Genomic DNA, 18773 nt, shown 5'->3' with positions numbered 1-18773 from the left:
CACACTTTTGAAAAAAGATGTGGGAAGTGCGTCAAGGGCGCAGGTTGATGTTTTAAGGTGTTGAACGGTTTCTTCCAAATTTTTGCCATCAATTTCTTCAAAATCAGACATTGTAACTACTTTCTCAGGTTGTGGTGTGATCTGCCTGACCCCAGCGCTACTCAAGGATGTGCTGATCACCTTTCTAATATTATTGATTTTATCAGAGAAGAAAGAAGCAAACTCACTGCACTTGCTGTCTGAGAGCATTTCACTGGGAATCTGGCTTGGGGGGTTTGTCAGTCTGTCTACAGTAGCGAAAAGAGTCCGGGTGTTGTTTAAGTTGCTATTTATAATATTTGAGAAGAAAGTCTGCCTAGCTTTGCCTAGTTCCATATTGAAAGCATGGATGGTGTCTTTGTAGATGTTATAATGGACTACAAGTTTTGTCTTCCGCCACAAGCGCTCTGCTTTTCTGCATTGTCTTTTCATATTTTGCACCGCTGTTGAGTTTCTCCAAGGTGCTTTTTGTCTACCACTCTTCCTGATTTTCACAGGGGCAATATCATCAATTACACTTTTAACCTTCGAGTTAAAAGAATCAAGGAGAGAATCAACAGAGTCAGCAGATATGCTTGGTGTTAAGGATATGGCCTTCATAAATAGTACACTAGTGTTCTCATTTAAGCATCTCTTCTTGACAGACACAGATCTAACTTCAATGGCAGGGGAGATCAATACATCAAAGAAAATACAGAAATGATCAGATAGTGCTACATCCTTAATAACAATAGATGAAATGTTTAGACCCTTACTGATAAGTAAATCTAGAGTGTGTCCACGATTGTGTGTGGGTCCATGTACATGCTGAGTCAGGTCAAATGTTTTTAAAACAGTTTTGATTTCTTTTGCCATATTGTTTTCTGCATTATCTACGTGAATGTTAAAATCTCCGGCAATAGAGAAACAGTCAAACTCTGAGGAAATTGTTGATAACAGTTCTGTAAAGTCCTCAGCAAAGGATGAAGAGTATTTAGGAGGCCTGTAAATAGTGATTAGTAAAATGCGAGGAGCACCTTTTAACACAATACCCAGATATTCAAAAGACGTGTAATTTCCAAATGATATTTGCTTACATTGATAGACATCTTTAAAAAGAGCAGCTACTCCCCCACCTCTCCTAACTGATCTGCAGACACTTATAAAAGTAAAGTTAGGAGGGGATGCTTCATTTAGGACTGTTGCACTGCAGCTGTCTTCTAGCCAGGTTTCATTTAGAAACATAAAATCCAGGTTGTATGTGGTTATTAAGTCGTTGACTAGAAGTGATTTGTTTTTAAGTGAGCAGATGTTTAAAAGTGCTAACTTAACGGTCTTGCTTTTTGCCCCCATAGCAATCTTGGTTTGACGTGCAATTGGCACCAGATTCGTCTGGTTTGATCTACAACTATTGAAGGCTTTAGACTTTCTGTCGTGTGATAGCACAGCAATAGAAAAAGATACAGGCACACTGGATTCCCGCTTGTTCTGTAAACATTTGATAAAGTTACTGTTATCATAGCGGGGACCCGACACATATCACTTAGAGCTGGTATTAGTTGTTTTTGGTTGACCTCGAGCAGATGGAGGAGGGTGTGGGCCCTGGCGTTGTGGTAGAGGCCGAAGAGCCCTCACAGGAGGAGGGTGAAGGCGAGCTGGGCCTGCAGGCTTTGGTGGCCGTGGGGCTTGTCGTTTTTTGGTTGATATTTGGGGGCTTCCAGCAAGTTTGGTTCCAGCATACACCAGTTTTTCCATTTTCTCTGAGAAGCACAGAAGTGGAGATGCTGGGGAGAGAGATAACGTGTCTGGTGAGAGGGGCTGTGTCTCTGGTGTTATCGGAGGCTGTGATACGCTGTCCTGTTTTCCGTGGTTGTTTTCCAGGAAGTCGTCCTTGGGTGCTGAATCTTGGAGCAGGTCTAATATGTCACAGTCTGTCTGTGTTGAGCTCGGTGGGCAGGGCTCAGCTGAGATGGTGTCCATGAACTGAGTGGTGTTATCATTGTGTGACGTGTCAGCCGCATGTCCAACCAGGTGCTGAGGTGAAGACATGTGGTCATTCACACTGTGTTCGGGTGTGTGTGTGGCATTCTGGTTGAGTGGATTGGCAGAAGGATGACTGAGGGAGAAGAAGATATTGTCCTTAAGCACTCTTGAACCCAGTTTATTTGGCTGGTGGCCATTTTGTTGAAACAGTTGCCGCTGACTCCAGAAAATATTGAAGTTGTCAATGAAGTTCACTCCTTTTATATTGCAGGTTTTTTGCAGCCATGTATTAAGCCCAAGCAAACGTGAAAACCTGTTTGTTCCTCTTGCTGGAAGTGGTCCACTGATGAATGCTTGAACATTCAGTCTTTTTAGTGTTTCAAAGAGTTCATTGAAATCCTTCTTAAGAAGTTCTGACTGTTCTTTATGAATATCATTTTTCCCCACATGAATGATGAGTCGATTTACAGTCTTATGTTTCATCATAATGTTCTGAAGTTCCCTGTTTACATCAGTAGTTGTTGCTTGTGGAAGGCAGCACGTAGTTGTATCCCTGCTACTAATGTTTCTGATTATGGAGTCACCCACTATCAGAGTCCTGGGCTCAGCTGCGCTTTGAGCTGAGTGCCGCTGTCTGTTCGACCTTGAGCGCCTGGTAAAATCAGAGTTAGCTGCTGGCTGATTTAGTCTGTGTTCGGACACATTCATCAAATTTGGGGATTCCTCATTGAATAATACTTCAAATCTGTTCTCAAGATTTATAGGCGGTGTTCGGAGACCAGTGTTTGCAATCCTTGTAGCTGTATTTGGGGTAGAGGATGCTGCTGCGGCAATATGTGATACTCGTGACAGTCTGATGTCTCGAGTGCCTTTAGGTCTCGCTCCCTGTTTATGCCATCTATTTGTAAGTCGATCGGCTTGTTTCTCTACACTCAGAAAGGCCGGTCGAGGAGTACTAGATTTATGGGACTCACCGGCTGTGTGCTGAGGGCGTCCATGACGGAGCTCTGATTTCTGTTCCGTCTGGTTTGGTGGTCCCACAAGTAACTTTGTTTCAAGAACTGCAATCCTTTGTAAAAGTTTGTGGCAGTTTATGCAGCAAGTAGATTCCAGAGAAGGCATTTTCTCTTATCCTTATGAGTGTAGACAGTTGTGTTTTCTCTTCCCTGGAATGTAAGCTTTCAGTTGGAGGCTGGTCAAATAAGATAATTCGGATTTTTGTAGTAATACGTTTGTGCACTGTGCCGAAGTTAAAATTAGGTGATTAAAGGAAATAAAATATAAAAGCGACAGAGTAAGCGCAGAGAAGTAAGCAGGAGCGTCCGACTGCGACTTGACTCCTCCTCAGTCAATCAAAGAAAAACACATTTTATACACATTAGTATAAATGCTCTGAAGCGGCACTGCTTCGGGATATCGGGTTGCATAATCCACCAGGACAAAGGCAAACTGATTTCCTCTCGCTGATCGTTCTAATGGCTCGATGAGGTCCATACCAACTCGTTGGAAGGGGACCTGCACTAACGGAAGAGGGCGCAATGGTGCTTTTGGGGAGGCCGGTGGGTTTTCCAGCTGACATTCGCGACAAGAGGCGCACCACCTTGCGCACGTTCTCGTGAATGCCCGGTCAAAAAAACGGGTCATTATACGATTAAGTGTTGTCGCTTGCCCAAAATGTCCCACCATGAGATTACAATGAGCCGCCTGGAACAGCATTTCCTAGAACTAGTCTCTCGATTCCACTCGGTTCCCCTGGTTCAGACCCCAGTGGTTCCGGTCCTGAATGACCGCCCCTTCCCCTGCTTCGTTTCCCAAGCAACATCCGCACATAAAAACCCAATAATTCCGCAAAAGCCAATTGGTCCCCGGAATTAGCGGATGTCGTGAGTATTAACCGCCACCTCTACTTTATGCTTTTGTCCCCTGAATTTTATAACGGCGGACAATAGCGGATACTAGCGGCATTCTGATGTACTGTGATTTGTGTCACGTTGTGTCATATTAATTCCTTTAATACATCCTGATGGCGCCGCGAACGGCTGCTTCAGTGCTTGTCAAGTTCTCCAGATGTTATAATTAGTTCAGCTCTGCCAAAACTTGAAAACGGCTTGCTCAACACATAAAGGATACAAAGGGACAACTCAATTCCTTTTTAGTTATTTATTTTCCTTCCAGATGGTTTTTTAAAGGATTAAGGACTAAGGGATAGGGAATAGGTTGATAACCTTAAACAGAAAATAAACACACATTACTTTTCACACTCAAAACACAGCAACAAAGCATGCTAACATTTCCATCAATTACTTGCACATTATTGGGAAATATTCACAATAAAAAGTGTCACCCCTCCTCATACAATTAAACATAGATGCAACATAATAAATCATTAGAAACATAACATACCAGTTGCGTCTTTAGAGTTGAACTTGAGCTGTGTTTTCTTATTTTTTAGATGGAGAGGAATTAAGTCAAAGCAAACACCAAACATTTTATACCCTGCCAGGTGCGCAGGTAAAACTAGTGATGAACTGCTGAACATTCGTCAGAACACACCACAAGATCTTTTTCCGGATTTCAATTATTCAGAAGTTTTACTGAACATTATCGTCGGAGGAACAGTGGCGCTGACTAGACGCTTCAGGACGCGCAGACGGGGGAAGCGAGCGGGAGCGCTTGTCAGACTCAGGATGCGCGGATTTCGAACGCCGTTGCCTAGCATCCATCTGGCAAATCTCCGCTCTCTACCCAACAAAACGGACGAACTCCTTCTGCTCTCTCGGACAAATAAGGATTTCTCACACTCTGCTGCTCTGTGTTTCACGGAAACGTGGCTGAATGACGCCATACCGGACAGCGCGCTCCATCTGCCGGACTTTCAGCTGTTTAGAGCAGATCGCGATGCAGAATCAACAGGGAAATCGCGCGGTGGCGGGACATGTTTTTACATCAATGAACAGTGGTGTACAGATGTAACTGTCTTGAAGAAGATGTGCTGTTCAGATCTAGAAGTGCTGTTTGTCAACTGCAAGCCATTCTATTCACCGCGGGAGTTTCACTCGTTCATTCTGGTGAGTGTTTACATTCCCCCACAAACGCACGTGAACTCAGCTTTACAGAAACTCGCTGATCAGATCACAGAGACAGAACAACAACACCCGGACTCCGTCTTAATCATTCTTGGGGACTTTAATGAAGCCAATCTCTCCCGTGAACTGCCAAAATACAGACAGCATGTTACATGTCCCACCAGAGGCAGTAATATATTGGATCACTGTTACACCACAAGAAAGGATGCATATCACTCTGTTCCACGAGCAGCTTTGGGGCTGTCTGATCACTGTCTGGTTCATCTTATACCGACCTACAAGCAAAAACTTAAATCTGCTAAACCTGTAGTAAGGACTGTGAAGAGATGGACCAGCGAAACAGAGCAGGATTTACAAGCCTGTTTTGACCTCACTGATTGGAGTGTTTTTGAAGCTGCTACCACCGAACTTGTCGAACTCACGGAGACTGTAACATCCTATATTAGTTTTTGTGAGGATATATGCATTCCTACCAGGACTTATTTAACATTCAACAATGATAAGCCATGGTTTACAGCAAAACTCAGACATCTTCGTCGGGCCAAAGAGGATGCCTACAGAAATGGGGACAGAGTATTGTACAATCAGGCCAGGAACACACTGAACAAAGAGATTAGAGCGGCTAAAAAGACCTACGCTAAAAAATTGGAGGACCAGTTTACTTCCAATGACTCAACTTCAGTGTGGAGAGGACTGAGAGCCATCACCAACTACAAGACACCATCCCCCTGCACTGAGGCTAATCAACGACTTGCTAACGACCTGAATGAGTTTTATTGTAGATTTGAAACCCCCAAAACCCATTCTGACCATCTCTCTACACAACCGTTAACACCTCCTTCAATCCCCCTCTCCACACCTCCTGCTCTTCAAATCTGTGAAGATTATGTGCGCCAGGTCTTCAGGAAGAACAAAAGAAGAAAAGCACCAGGCCCAGATGGCATTACACCAGCCTGTCTGAAAACTTGTGCTGACCAGCTGGCCCCCATCTTTTCACAGATCTTTAACAGATCTCTGGAGTTGTGTAAAGTGCCTTCCTGCTTCAAACACTCCACCATCATCCCTGTTCCAAAGAAACCCAAGATAACAGGACTTAACGACTACAGACCTGTGGCTCTTACGTCTGTCGTCATGAAGTCGTTTAAAAAACTGGTTCTGGCTAATCTGAAGGACATCACTGGACCCTTACTGGACCCCCTGCAGTTTGCTTACCGAGCAAACAGGTCTGTGGATGACGCAATCAACATGGGATTGCACTTCATCCTGCAACATCGGGACAAAACAGGGACTTATGTGAGGATCCTGTTTGTGGACTTTAGTTCGGCTTTCAACACCATCATCCCAACAGCCCTCCAGACCAAACTGACCCAGCTCTCTGTTCCTAGCTCTATCTGTCAGTGGATCACCAGCTTTCTGACAGATCGGCAACAGTTAGTGAGACTTGGCCAACGACTGCACATCTAAAGACCCTTCTGTCAAGCTCCTGAAGTTTGCAGCAGACACTAAAGTCATCTGCCTCATCCAGGACGGTGACGAGTCTGCTTACAGACAAGAGGTTGAGCAGCTGGCTGTCTGGTGCAGTCTTAACAACCTCGAGCTGAACACGCTCAAAACAGTGGAGATGATCCTGGACTTCAGAAGAAACCCCCCTGCACTCCTCCCACTCACCATCATGAACAGCACTGTGGCTGCAGTGGACTCATTCAGATTCCTGGGAACCACCATCTATCAGGACCTGAAGTGGGACAATCACATTGATTCAATTGTGAAAAAGGCCCAACAAAGGTTGTACTTCCTTCGCCAGCTGAGGAAGTTTAACCTGCCACAGGAGCTGCTGAAACAGTTCTACTCATCCGTCATTGAGTCTGTACTGTGCACTTCAATAACTGTCTGGTTTGGTTCAGCTACAAAATCAGACATCAGAAGACTACAGAGAACGGTTCGGACTGCTGAAAGGATTATTGGTACTCCCCTGCCCACCCTTCAAGAACTGTATACATCCAGAGTAAGGAAAAGGGCTAGGAAAATCACTCTGGATCCCTCACATCCAAGTTACCCCATCTTTGAACTTTTGCCATCTGGCCGGCGCTTCACAGCCGCAAATACCAGGACAGTCAGGCACAAGAACAGTTTCTTCCCCCAGGCAATCTACCTCATGAACAGTTAAATGTTCCCCACTTATGCAATAAAAATGTGCAATATCCTTATATTTATTGTTACCCCTCCATCCTAGTACATCCCTGCATCTACTTAATCCTATCCCATTATAATTTCTAGCACAATTGTTTATACACTTATTTATTTGCCTATTTCTTGTCTGTGTGTTGTTGTCTCTGTGTACTGGAAGGTTATGTCACAAAAACAAATTCCTTGTATGTGCAAGCATACTTGGCAATAAAGCTCTTTCTGATTCTGATTCTGATACTTCACCACATCCCTGTGTACACACCGGTTTTCTGTATCCAATGCCCCAGGCTTTGATTGGTTGATGTTTGGTTTCAACCTGAGTCCACCAAAGCATGGTATGTACCCCATTTATACTTACAGGTATATGGTACAAGGACCCGGATAATTGTGCCCACCTCCATCACCGGGCACCAATCCGCAAAATGGTCTGGGTCCCTGCAACCAGGCCAGCCCAGACCTCTCCGCCGCCCTGGTGGCAGGAAGTGGAGCAAGTGCAGGACGTGGAGAGACCGTCGAAGCTGCAGTGTTGTCTCCCCCCTGGATTGAGGTCTCGGCCCCGCTGTTTAGTCCATCACATAGCCGGCACGTCCCTGGTTGGAGGTTCAAGGAGGACCTGGATGTACTGCCAAATTCTCTGAAACGCCTTTGGAGATGGCTGATGGTAGAGAAATTAACATTCAATTCACAGGCAACAGCTCTGGTGGATATTCCTGCAGTCAGCATGCCAATTGTATGCTCCCTCAAAACTTGCCACATCTGTGGCATCGTGCTGTGTGATAAAACTGCACATTCTAGTGTGGCCTTTTATTGTGGCCATGCAGCCTTAGACACACCTTACAATTATCATTCTGTCTAATCACTATCTTCACCATTGAGTTCAAATCGCTCATTAACAAAGATTTAGACAGATTTGTGACCAATATTTGAGAGAAATCTGCCTTTTATGTACATTGAAAAAGTCTTAGATCTTTGAGTTTAGCTCATAAAAAATGGGACAAAAACAAAAGTGTTGTGTATATAATAGTGTTCATTGTAGCTTCTCGGACACACACAAAATAAGTCATATCACAATAAAAAAATATATATTTTGCGCAGCACATGTTCTGATTATTTATACTAACTGAAATAAAAACTAGGAAGTGAGATTAGATTGGATGTTATTTTAAATATAGAGTAGAATGAGCAAATTTCCAACATCGCACAGCTTAAAATGTGATAGAAACCCTCTTTTTAGACGAAATGTATGGCATTGATGGCAAAAAGCATTGATACTTTATATTGATTAAAATATTTGAGATCTTGTGGAGTGGTTTTTCCACCACTCTGCTCTTAGCAGTGTTTATAATAAATCATTTATTTTCTCTCTGTTTAGGGTTTCCTCCAGCCAGTGGTACTGGAATTCTGCAGATCCTTCTGCTGGATGTGAATGATAATGCTCCTCAGGTTTCCCCTTCAGAAGCTACGATATGTGATAAACCTGAGAACAGTGGCATCAATATCACAGCGCTGGACGGAGACATCCCCCCCAACACCGGACCCTTCATCTTTGAACTGCCTTCTCAACCTGCTGAAGTGAGAGAAAACTGGACAGTCACACATCTCAGTGGTGAGACTAATATTTTTATTGCATGTTTTTCCTGCAACGCAATAAAACACAGAACAAATACTTTAACTGAACCAGTGAATGCAATAAATTAATCAGTTAAATATTTCATAAACTAAAAAACTCAATTCAGTGCTGCCTGTGAAGGTGAAAGTGAAATATTTTTAATGTATGGCCATTTGATATGATCATGAATTACACATCTTCACATAGTTGACCAAATTAAAATGTATTTTTGTATTGAACAACACTAGAGTTTCAAATGATCAAAGCTTTGCACGAATAAGAGTGTGATTATACAATATTACGCTAGCCCAAAGATGACAGAAAAAACGGAAGTTGTTAATCTAAAAAAATAATCGCATGTGTTAATGGGTTATCAAAAACTGATTTAATAACCACACAAAACAAAGACCCACGATGGGGAGACACGGAAACCAAACAAGAAAACCAAACAAAACACTTCCCACGAGGTGGCAAAAAAACTAAATACAGACAGCGACACAACGTCTCACAAGGCACAGTAAGGTAAGGCATTAAATAGGGAGACTAACAAAGGACATAACAGGTGTGGGTAATGAGACACAAGCTGGAAGCTTACAAGGAAACGAGAGGGGCAGGGCCAAAGACGAGACCAGAGAGAACAAATATTGTATAATGTATGTGGCTCTGTGGGGATTCTGCAACTAGACTAGAAAATCAAGATATTAAAAATATATATTGTGATATATTTTCACAATATGTAACCTCCGTTCCCTGATTGTGCTGAGGAGCCTGAGAATCGTGTCTTGACTGCTGCAGCGGGCGGCCAGCGTTGTGGCATGAAGGACACTGAGGTTACATACGTAACCGAGACGTTCCCTTTCTGTCGGTCTCTCGACGTTGTGTCGACAGAATGGGGTTCCTAGGAAAACGCCACAGCCGCTGTGCCCCGTCACAATTTCAGAGTATTTGCACGCTGAGGGGAGTGAGGGCGGCCTCCACGACCTTCGTAAAGACTCGTGGGGACAGACCGAAGGGGAGGACGCAGTACTGATATTCCCATCCCTCAAAAAGCATGGTTGGCATCTCGTCGTCCCCTTCTTCCTGAGCTCGACACACCGGGGGAGGGAGCTCTAAGGAATCTTTGGGGTTGGATGCCAAGAGGTCGAACTCCGATGCTGAGAGCGACATCTCACCGTTGTCACGCCCCGTGTCCGGTCAGACATGCGAAGCGGGTTATCCCCATATCACCCTTGTTGATGCCGAGGCGGACGGCAGGGCTTACGCCACTGCTACCGCAGGACGGGGAGCAATAGAGGTGGCTGATTCTCAAAAGAACACAGCCACTCGTGACATCAACGTTTGGATCATCATTCGCCCGCGGTGGGGGCATGACGTATCCACAAATGCTGCCTCAGCGTGCCGGAGACCCAGACACCTGAGGCAGACGTCGTGTCCGTCCCCCTCCTCGATGACTGCGTTGCACCCAGGAGCACAGCGGGACATGCCGCGCTGAATGGAAATTGCTCTTTTAGAAGAGAGAACTCTGGATTATTGCCAAGACACCCAGGGGAAGTCACTGGAGAAGGGACAGTGCGCTGCACCACATTGTAAGACCAACAATAGGAATGCAAATGCAACGAATGCGAATGCGTCGAAGTCGTCAGCATCAGGATGCGAAGGCTCCGAAGAACAAAAGGTGAATGAATGCAGCATGAATGCTCCCTTTTATACCCAGATGTACGGGGCGGAGACCGGCATGCAAATTTCATTTGCCAATTTTTCATTGGCCTTTTCAAGTCAGTCAGAGATGATTCTGTCAAACCCCATTCTGTCGACACAACGACACAAAGGGAATAGTAATTGCTCATGTATTATTCAATATATTGTAATATATTTACGCAGAATATTATTCTGTATAATTTATAATATACCTAATATACCTATCTTTCATAAATTAGGAAATTTATATTATTTCTGTCAGGTGAAAGGTCATCATGTGGGTCATTTTATTTATTATTTACAGGCATTTTCCTGTAGCGCAGTGGTTAGGGCATGGTGCTGGCAACGCAGAGGTCATGGGTGGGATCCCAGGGGATTGTACATTCCCAGATAAAAGTGTATAGTACAAAACAATGTAAGTCACTTTGGATAAAAGCGTTTGCCAAATACATAACTGTAATACTCTTCTCTGAATTGATTTTTCTAGGTGAATGTGCACAGCTTGCTATTAAATTTGACTTCATGGAAAGTGGAATCTATGAGATTCCCATTATAATCACGGACTCGGGTGACATGCCGCTGTCCAACACCTCATACCTGCGAGTGAAGGTGTGTCACTGTGATCATAACGGAGAGTGCATAGCTTGGCATCCCATCATAGGCACTGGAATGAGCACAGGAGCCATCCTGACCCTTCTGCTCTGCATCATCAGCCTCCTCAGTGAGTCACATCCTGTTTCACATCCAGTTTATGTTCAGCAGTTCTGGTTTTATGTATGACGTGACGTATACTTATCAGGTACTTTGTCCTACATGAGAATAGCCAGTTTTTACCAAATTTGTTGAATATATGTACAAGTTTGTCACGTTTTTACATCAGTAGGATCCAAACATATTATACAATTCCATATCAGATTTCTACATAGGTTCTGCTTTTCTGTTTTTGTCAATTTCTCTCTCTCCTGCTCTTTTTCGCTCTTGTAGTCCTCGTGCTGTTTTTGGTCATGTGGATAAAGACACAAGATAAGGGACGAATGGCCAAGCAACTACTGATCGATCCTGAGGATGATGTGAGAGACAACATCTTCAAATACGATGAAGAAGGAGGAGGCGAGGAAGACCAAGTAATGTTTATTACCTGATCTATAGACATCTGTTTACAGCCATTTAGACTGTTTTAAAGGAACAACATAAACAAACGTTACTGCGCATGCACACTTTTGTGGCCCAACCCTAACTTCTGGCACACATCCACAAAGAATAGATTCCCCTCAGATTATTTCTGTTATCAAGCAAAAGAAATAACAAGTTGTAGGAGGCGGGAACCGGCGAACGTAACATAAGATTTTTATAAATAAACAAACAAACAAAACTAAAGTAAAATTTTCGACCCTCACAGTCGACTGCCAGCCACAAAAACACACAAAAACACAACAAAGTCCAGGCCTGGTCCTCTCTCGTCGTACCCTCCTGTCGCTCGTCCTTTAATGCACCCGAAGCTCCTCCGTGAGAGATGCAAGACCGGTGCCACGCGTAGCTGACACTCATTATCACTCGCGTCACCGGCCTTGGTCGTTTCCTCGTGGATCTTGCTCGTTAAACAAGTAAATGACATTAGCTCAATCAAATTCAACAAGTGTTTATTTAACACAATATTTTTAAGTAAATATTATCTAAATTAATATGAATATATTGAATAAAATGTGAATAGTTATATTATAAGCCACTAGCCAGACCGATAAATAAACACTGACGGGAAGTTAACTTCAGGCCAGGCGCGTTTCTTGTGTCCTGTGAAACTGTCTACACAGTAATTTTTTTTTAGTAATTTTCTTTGACTGGCACCTTATAGATACTTCATTCTTTTTTACACTTGGTATCCTTCAGTGTTAAGTAAAAACTTATCTGAGCAATGTAATGCCTTGATCAGCACTGACCGAGCCTGGTTTCTATTTACATGTTTTGCTAATCACCTATAGAGAGTGCTTTTAATGGAAAAACTGAACAATGGCATATGGAACATAAAACTTGAACTTAAATGTAAAGCTGATCCGAGGAAAACGTCTTTGTTACAGATGGAACCTCAGTTCCCTGATGGAGGGAATGAGACATTGTGTCGAACCTACAGATTGGGTTCGCCTATGAAATTGGTGAATGGCACGGCATTCCCATTCATTCACCTTTAAGGCTGGGGAACCTAGGAAGGAAGGGGTTTGCTGCAGCGGGCGAAGCGTTGTGGCATAAAGGACACAACGTCTTGTGTCCTCCATCTGGGAACTGAGGTTACATCTGTAACCAAGACATTCCCTTTCAGTCGGTCTCTTGACATTGTGTCAAACCGACAGATGGGGTTCCTATACGAAATGTCACAACCTCAAACGGCGCGACCCTGACCGGCCTAGGCGAGTTAGGGTGAGCACTGCCGCGTATCATGATCTTCCCGGGGGCCTTCCTACTCTAGATACGAGATGGCCGCATGCACCGTGAGGGGCACTGGGGAGGGCAGGAACCTCGAGAGAGGAGCCTGTGCTACGGAGGTCACATCCTACCGACAGGGATGTGATATGTGGAAATTAAACAAACAGTCTTGCTAAATGGGGAGAACTCATGGGAGAATGGTGCACGACCCCAAAAGGGGTGCACAGAACGGTGAACTCCACCATGGGGAGCTCACAAGTTCACAACCGGGGGAACCAAGAGTGAGGAATACATCAGACGGGAGGACCTAACTGGGGAGTCGCTACGTGTGGAGCATCAGCTCAAGTAAAAAGGGGTTCACTTCAAGGGGGATACTCGCCTCTACTCGCCCGGCTCGAAACCAGAAGGGGTGCTTAGTGATGGATGGAATGCCTGTACTACACCCAGTGGGGAAAGTAGGGAGGCAAAAGAGCGCACTGACTCGCCTGTAGAAGGGGAGAAGGCGCTTTGCCAGTGTGTGCCCAGTCGGCTGTCGCAAAAGTGATGGGTGTAGCCCTACCTGCAGCTTCTACGGATGTCTGCCAGAGGTGTGCCCTGACCCAGTGCTCAAGAGGAGGCTATACCCCGGGTCGAGGGAGCTCTCACTGCCAGTGGGCAAGAGAGAAAAGGGATGGTTTCCACCACCTAATGCATTTTCTGTTTGGGGATAGCTGCTCAGAGCTACCGAACACTATCTGCGTGCGGTTCAAGTAGAGGCCCAAGGTGCGCACTAAACACAACATGGTAGGGGTTGGGTTCCCCAACGGGGAACGCCTGCAAGTTCACCACCTGGTCCCAAAGGGGAGTGGTAGGAAGTTTTTGCGCGTTGCCAGGCCGGGGTCTCAGGTCCACGTGGGAGTTGCCTGGCCGGAACTCCAGGCACTCGAGCGTCCGTAGGAGAGTCGTCTTTATCATAGATGAGAGAGAGCGGCCTCTTCCAGGGCTCTACAGGGCCCACATAGAGGTCCTAAGAGGGTACAGAGCCTTCATGCACCCCTAAGGAATCTGATGATCAGGTTGTGCTGACCGATACTTACCTGTTACCAGTAGGTGATGTGCGGCTTAAAATATTTTGATAAACGATTATCATTAATAATCTAATAGCAGCCCATATTTCATAGTGAAGATGTGTAAAGTCGCTGCGTCACTTATCCAGCTCTATTATCTCAGCTCTTGTCAGGTCTGGGCATGAACTGCGTCCTAACCCGCTCTGTTAACCTTGGAACAATGATACAAGACTGGCTGAGAGTAGAGTACTGTTCTGCACTCGTTGATGCAACAAAAACATCAGTTATTATTGGAAGTGTTCCTTGTTCAGGTTGATCTAACTGACCGGACGCCTGATAGCGTAGTGCATATGAAGGACTGTAATACAGGAGAAGTTCACTCAAGTAGTGTGGAGCTAAACCATGCAGGGCTTTATAGGCAATAAGCAAGATTTCAAAGTTGTGGAGTATTGGATCATTGAAAGAACGGCAATAACAGTCCATGACAGAGCTCTGTTTTGTGTTCCGTCTGGTTTGGTGGTCCCAAAAGTAACTTTGTTTCAAGAACTGCAATCCTATGTAAAAGTGTGTGGCAGTTTATGGAGCAAATAGATTCCAGAGAAGGCATTTTCTCTTATCCTTATGAGTGTAGACAGTTGTGTTTTCTCTTCCCCGGAATGTAAGTTTTCAGTGGGAGGCTGGTCGAATAAAATAATTCAGATTTTTTGTAGTAATACAAGCGTTTGAGCACTGTGCTGATTTGCTGAAATTATAAAAGGAGATAAAATATAAAAATATAAAAGCAATAGAGTAAAGCGTTGAGCAGTAAGCCGGAGCGTCCGAGTGCGGAAGTGGAAAATAGACAAATTAGACTTTTTTACACTAACCCTCTCTCTTTCACTGTATATACTGTATATATAATATTAGGTTCAAGACGAGCTACGCCATTGGTCCTTGTAGTGAGGTAGGCGGGACGAGAGCCGGGATGCAAGGCCGGTGCGTGAATGATTACGAGCGTCAGCTGTACGCGCACCAGTCTCGAATCACGGAGGAGATTGTGGAGCATATAAAAGGATGAGCGACCGGACCGTCAGTGAGAGAGGACCAGGCCTGGACTTTATGTTGTGGTTGGTGTGTGTTTATTTACGTTTGATTTTATTAATTAAAAGTTATTTTACGTTTGCCGATTCCTTCCTTCCTTTTATGGATCTTGTTACAGTCCTCTTTAATTAACGCCTGTTGTATTTATGAAATGTCATATGCTTTGCAATTCGGTGGCCCCTAACACTCACTTGTGATGAAATACATATTTAATTACCATTAAATACATATATTAGTATTGTAGCAAGGTGGAAGAATACACGACAAGGTTAGCTCAAAATGACCAGCCCCAGAGGGTGGTTTTTATTTTACAGATATGTGGTGGTGTGAAAGTGCGTGGTGGGATCCCTCTTCCGTGGTCTTCTCCATGTCCTCTGTGAGTGTTTGTCTGTGTGGTCCTCGTGGCGGTTGGTTGGTTGGTCGCTCACAGGCTGTACTCTGTAGTGAAACAAAGAAAGCATTAGTTCAGGTCTCATGTAGAGGTGTCTCACCTTCTCTCTGTGAGCTGGCTGTTTATAAGTCCCTCTGTTGATCGCTGTCAGCTGTGACCAATCAGCCCGTGATGAGTGTTGCCAGGTGCTTCTTGTCTGTTTCCAGGGCAACGCTGATGTGAGCTCGGGACGCTCGTCACAGTATATTGGGGGTCTTTTTTTATGATTTGCCTCAAGCCCCTCCAACTCTGGTGTGTGCGCAACGTGATGGGGGAGCAGTGCTCTTTTTCCTCCTGTTTCACTTGAACATAGCATGGTTCTCCGAATCATTTCACTTTAAAGACAAAAAAGCTGTCAACTTTATTTATATACTGTATTATTAGATTTTTTATAATGTACTTAAAATTATATCTTACGTATAATATTATACAATTGTTTTTTAAATAGGTATAGTTAAATAGTTTAACAGTCTTTGTATTAAGCCATCACAGATGCAACTTCTACAGTTTAAAGATGACTTTTGTTGATGTTGATGTTGATGTTGATGATGTTTTACTCCCGTTAAGAAATGTTTTGTTCCAAGAACATTCTCATGCTAGTGTCGAATACATGCCCAGAACATCCCAGAAATTGTTCATTTGTCAATGTTAATTAATGCTATTAATGTTGAAATAACAAACCACCATTACTGAGATCAATGTTTGCTTCAGTTGGTCGCTTGACTCTGGACCTTCATTGTGTCAATTAAATGTTATGAGGATGTCCTACAGTAAAGGTCCCCTATATGTTCAAAGAACAACATGAATGTTCTGTAAGGGTCAACCAAATATCATTTCAACACCCTTTAAAAAAACACATCGGCACCATATAGCGGAACGTTCTGGAAATGCATTTGACACCATCAGGGACATTCTTGGAACAAAACATTTCAACATTTCTTAGGGGGCTGTCTGTATGTCAGTAGTCTTATTTGTTGAAATAATTTATTAAATGTGCGTTAAGTATTTGATATAAATGCATTAAAGATAATTAAAAAGCCTTATGATAAAATAAAAAATGCCTCTGGAAATCACTTCCAAAATTCTTCTCTTACTGGAAAAGTTCATTTCTGTTTGACTGACAGTTTTATTGATCATTTCATAAATCGTTTAGATGAAGTAAGCTACATTTGCCATATTGCTGTTGCTAAGCTTGCTACATTTCCAGGGTAGGAGCTTTACATGAAATGAAGCTTCACTACGCTAGAGTAACTGTTAGCTTAGCAGCTCACTACATTTTCCAAGCAGTTTGCCCAACACTGTATATATACTCAGAATCTACATTTCTAGCATATGGTCCAGTGAGGCATCATTGAAGTCTGGAAAATAGGATGCATCTCTGCACGTGCACACTCTTTATTCTGTTGTGATGTGAAATGATTCTGTAGTGAACTTCTATTTGCTTTGTTAAATCCGTTGTGTTCTGCTCTAGATGTAGATGACATCCCTTTTGTGTTTAAACAGGATTATGACCTGAGTCAGCTGCAGCAGGCAGATATAGAGAACGATGTCATCGGGTCTACTGGTGTACGCAGACTGGACGAGAGACCGCTGCATCCCCATCCCCAGTATCCTGTCAGATCTCCCGCACCCCATCTTGGAGATGTTGAAGACTTCATCAGTGAGGTGGAATAGCATTAAACAAACCTTATTTTATTTATTGTTGGTACTTGAGTAAAGACGACATTTTATTAAAGTCATTACAGCTAACTGGACCAAAGAACCTTTAGTAGGCCATTGAAAATGCATTTCTGCTGTTTGTCACGAAGCAACAGAACATACAAGCATTTATTGACAAGAAAGCAGATGATAAGCAAAGAGTGAACTGTTTGACTGTTTAACAGCCTCTTTGTGGTTGCAGGGTCTTAGAGCAGCTGACAATGACCCTAGTGCTCCGCCATACGACTCACTCTTAGTGTTTGACTATGAGGGCAACGGCTCTACGGTGGGATCGGTCAGCTCAATCAGTTTCTCCTCCAGCATTGATGATGACCAGGATTATGATTATCTCAGTGACTGGGGTCCACGCTTCAGAAAATTTGCTGAAATGTACGGCGGTGGCACTGATGAATGAAAACAAGGAACAACCATAACAGGGGCGCTCAAACTCAGGGCTGGAGGACCAGTTCAACTTTATACTATACCTAGTGAGATCTAGATTGGGGTTGGAGCTAAACTCTGCAGGACAACGGCCCTCCAGGATCAAGTTTGGGCACCCCTAGACCAGAAAAACATAGCTTTTCTCTATTTAACGAATGGACGACAACTTCTTGGGTTTATAAAAATCAGTTCAGGCAAACGCGACAACCCAAGACTGAAAGTAACACCTAATGCAAACATTTTGATTTGATTTGATTTGATTCAATTTATTGTCATTACACACATACAAGTACAGTGCAACGAAATGTATTTTTAGAAGAAGATAAAGCATAACATGGGGAAGGTGGGGAGAAAAACATGTACACAATACACCAAAGACAAGACTTGCAACAGGGATAGGTAATCCAGTTCCGACAAGCAGCATCTGATTCTGCTGCCATGATGGCGCCGCATGCAGACCCACTTGTCAGGCTGGCGGGTCAAAGCGACGAAGGCATTGGATCTGGGTGTGAGTGGCCGCCCTCGAGTGCGGCCTATGTTTGTGTCTGTGTGGAAAAGTCTGTGTGTAATAGTCTATGCAGGTGTTTCAGTAGAAATTAGGGAGGGACAAGAGCGTCTCTCCGTACTGCTCTACTCAGGGTTGAATTTCAGCAGCAGCCTTGGCCAAGGCTGATACGGGGGAGTCGAAAGAGATAAGATTGATTGTTTGGTCTTTGGGCGAGCAACCGCATTCCATTTACACGGCTACTCTCTCTGTCCATTTTGTCCAATTTGGTCTCCAAGAATATCAAATTTTCTTTGCAAAGTCGTGAGCTTCTCCGTGATAGAATCCATATTGAGGTTAATAGTCTCATTTCCAGAGCCGACCGCTCTTCCCACGACTTCCATCATAACGGGCAGCCTTGTGAGACTTTTGAGAGCTGTTACCGTTTTCTTAATTTCTCGATAACAAACGGCACAGCCTAATCCAATCAGCATAATACCTGTTATCATGGTTCCGAATAGGTAGACATCTTCAATGTCCTCCACGGAAAGCGGAGCTAGACACACGATCCGCCATCTCTCCCAGGCGTCCATCG

General features: G+C 43.9%; 1 protein-coding gene across 1 annotated transcript in view; it reads left to right on the top strand.

Moving 5' to 3' along the window:
- The window catches only part of LOC306891610 (cadherin-2), a gene marked incomplete at both ends in the record, with an annotated part of 74236 nt that extends 56568 nt beyond the window's left edge, over nt 1-17668 (top strand). The window contains 5 exons of the mRNA XM_079451974.1: nt 8647-8880; nt 11069-11302; nt 11566-11705; nt 17059-17220; nt 17456-17668. Coding sequence (XP_079308100.1) covers nt 8647-8880; nt 11069-11302; nt 11566-11705; nt 17059-17220; nt 17456-17668 — 983 coding nt within the window. The remainder of the gene's footprint in view (nt 1-8646; nt 8881-11068; nt 11303-11565; nt 11706-17058; nt 17221-17455) is intronic.
- Between the last annotated feature and the right edge of the window lie 1105 nt (nt 17669-18773).

The sequence above is a fragment of the Barbatula barbatula genome (genome assembly GCF_947034865.1).
Source record: "Barbatula barbatula genome assembly, chromosome: 3".
Classification (NCBI taxonomy): domain Eukaryota; kingdom Metazoa; phylum Chordata; class Actinopteri; order Cypriniformes; family Nemacheilidae; genus Barbatula; species Barbatula barbatula.
The sequence above is the reverse complement of the archived record's forward strand: the minus strand, read 5'-3'. Positions and strand labels throughout refer to the sequence as shown.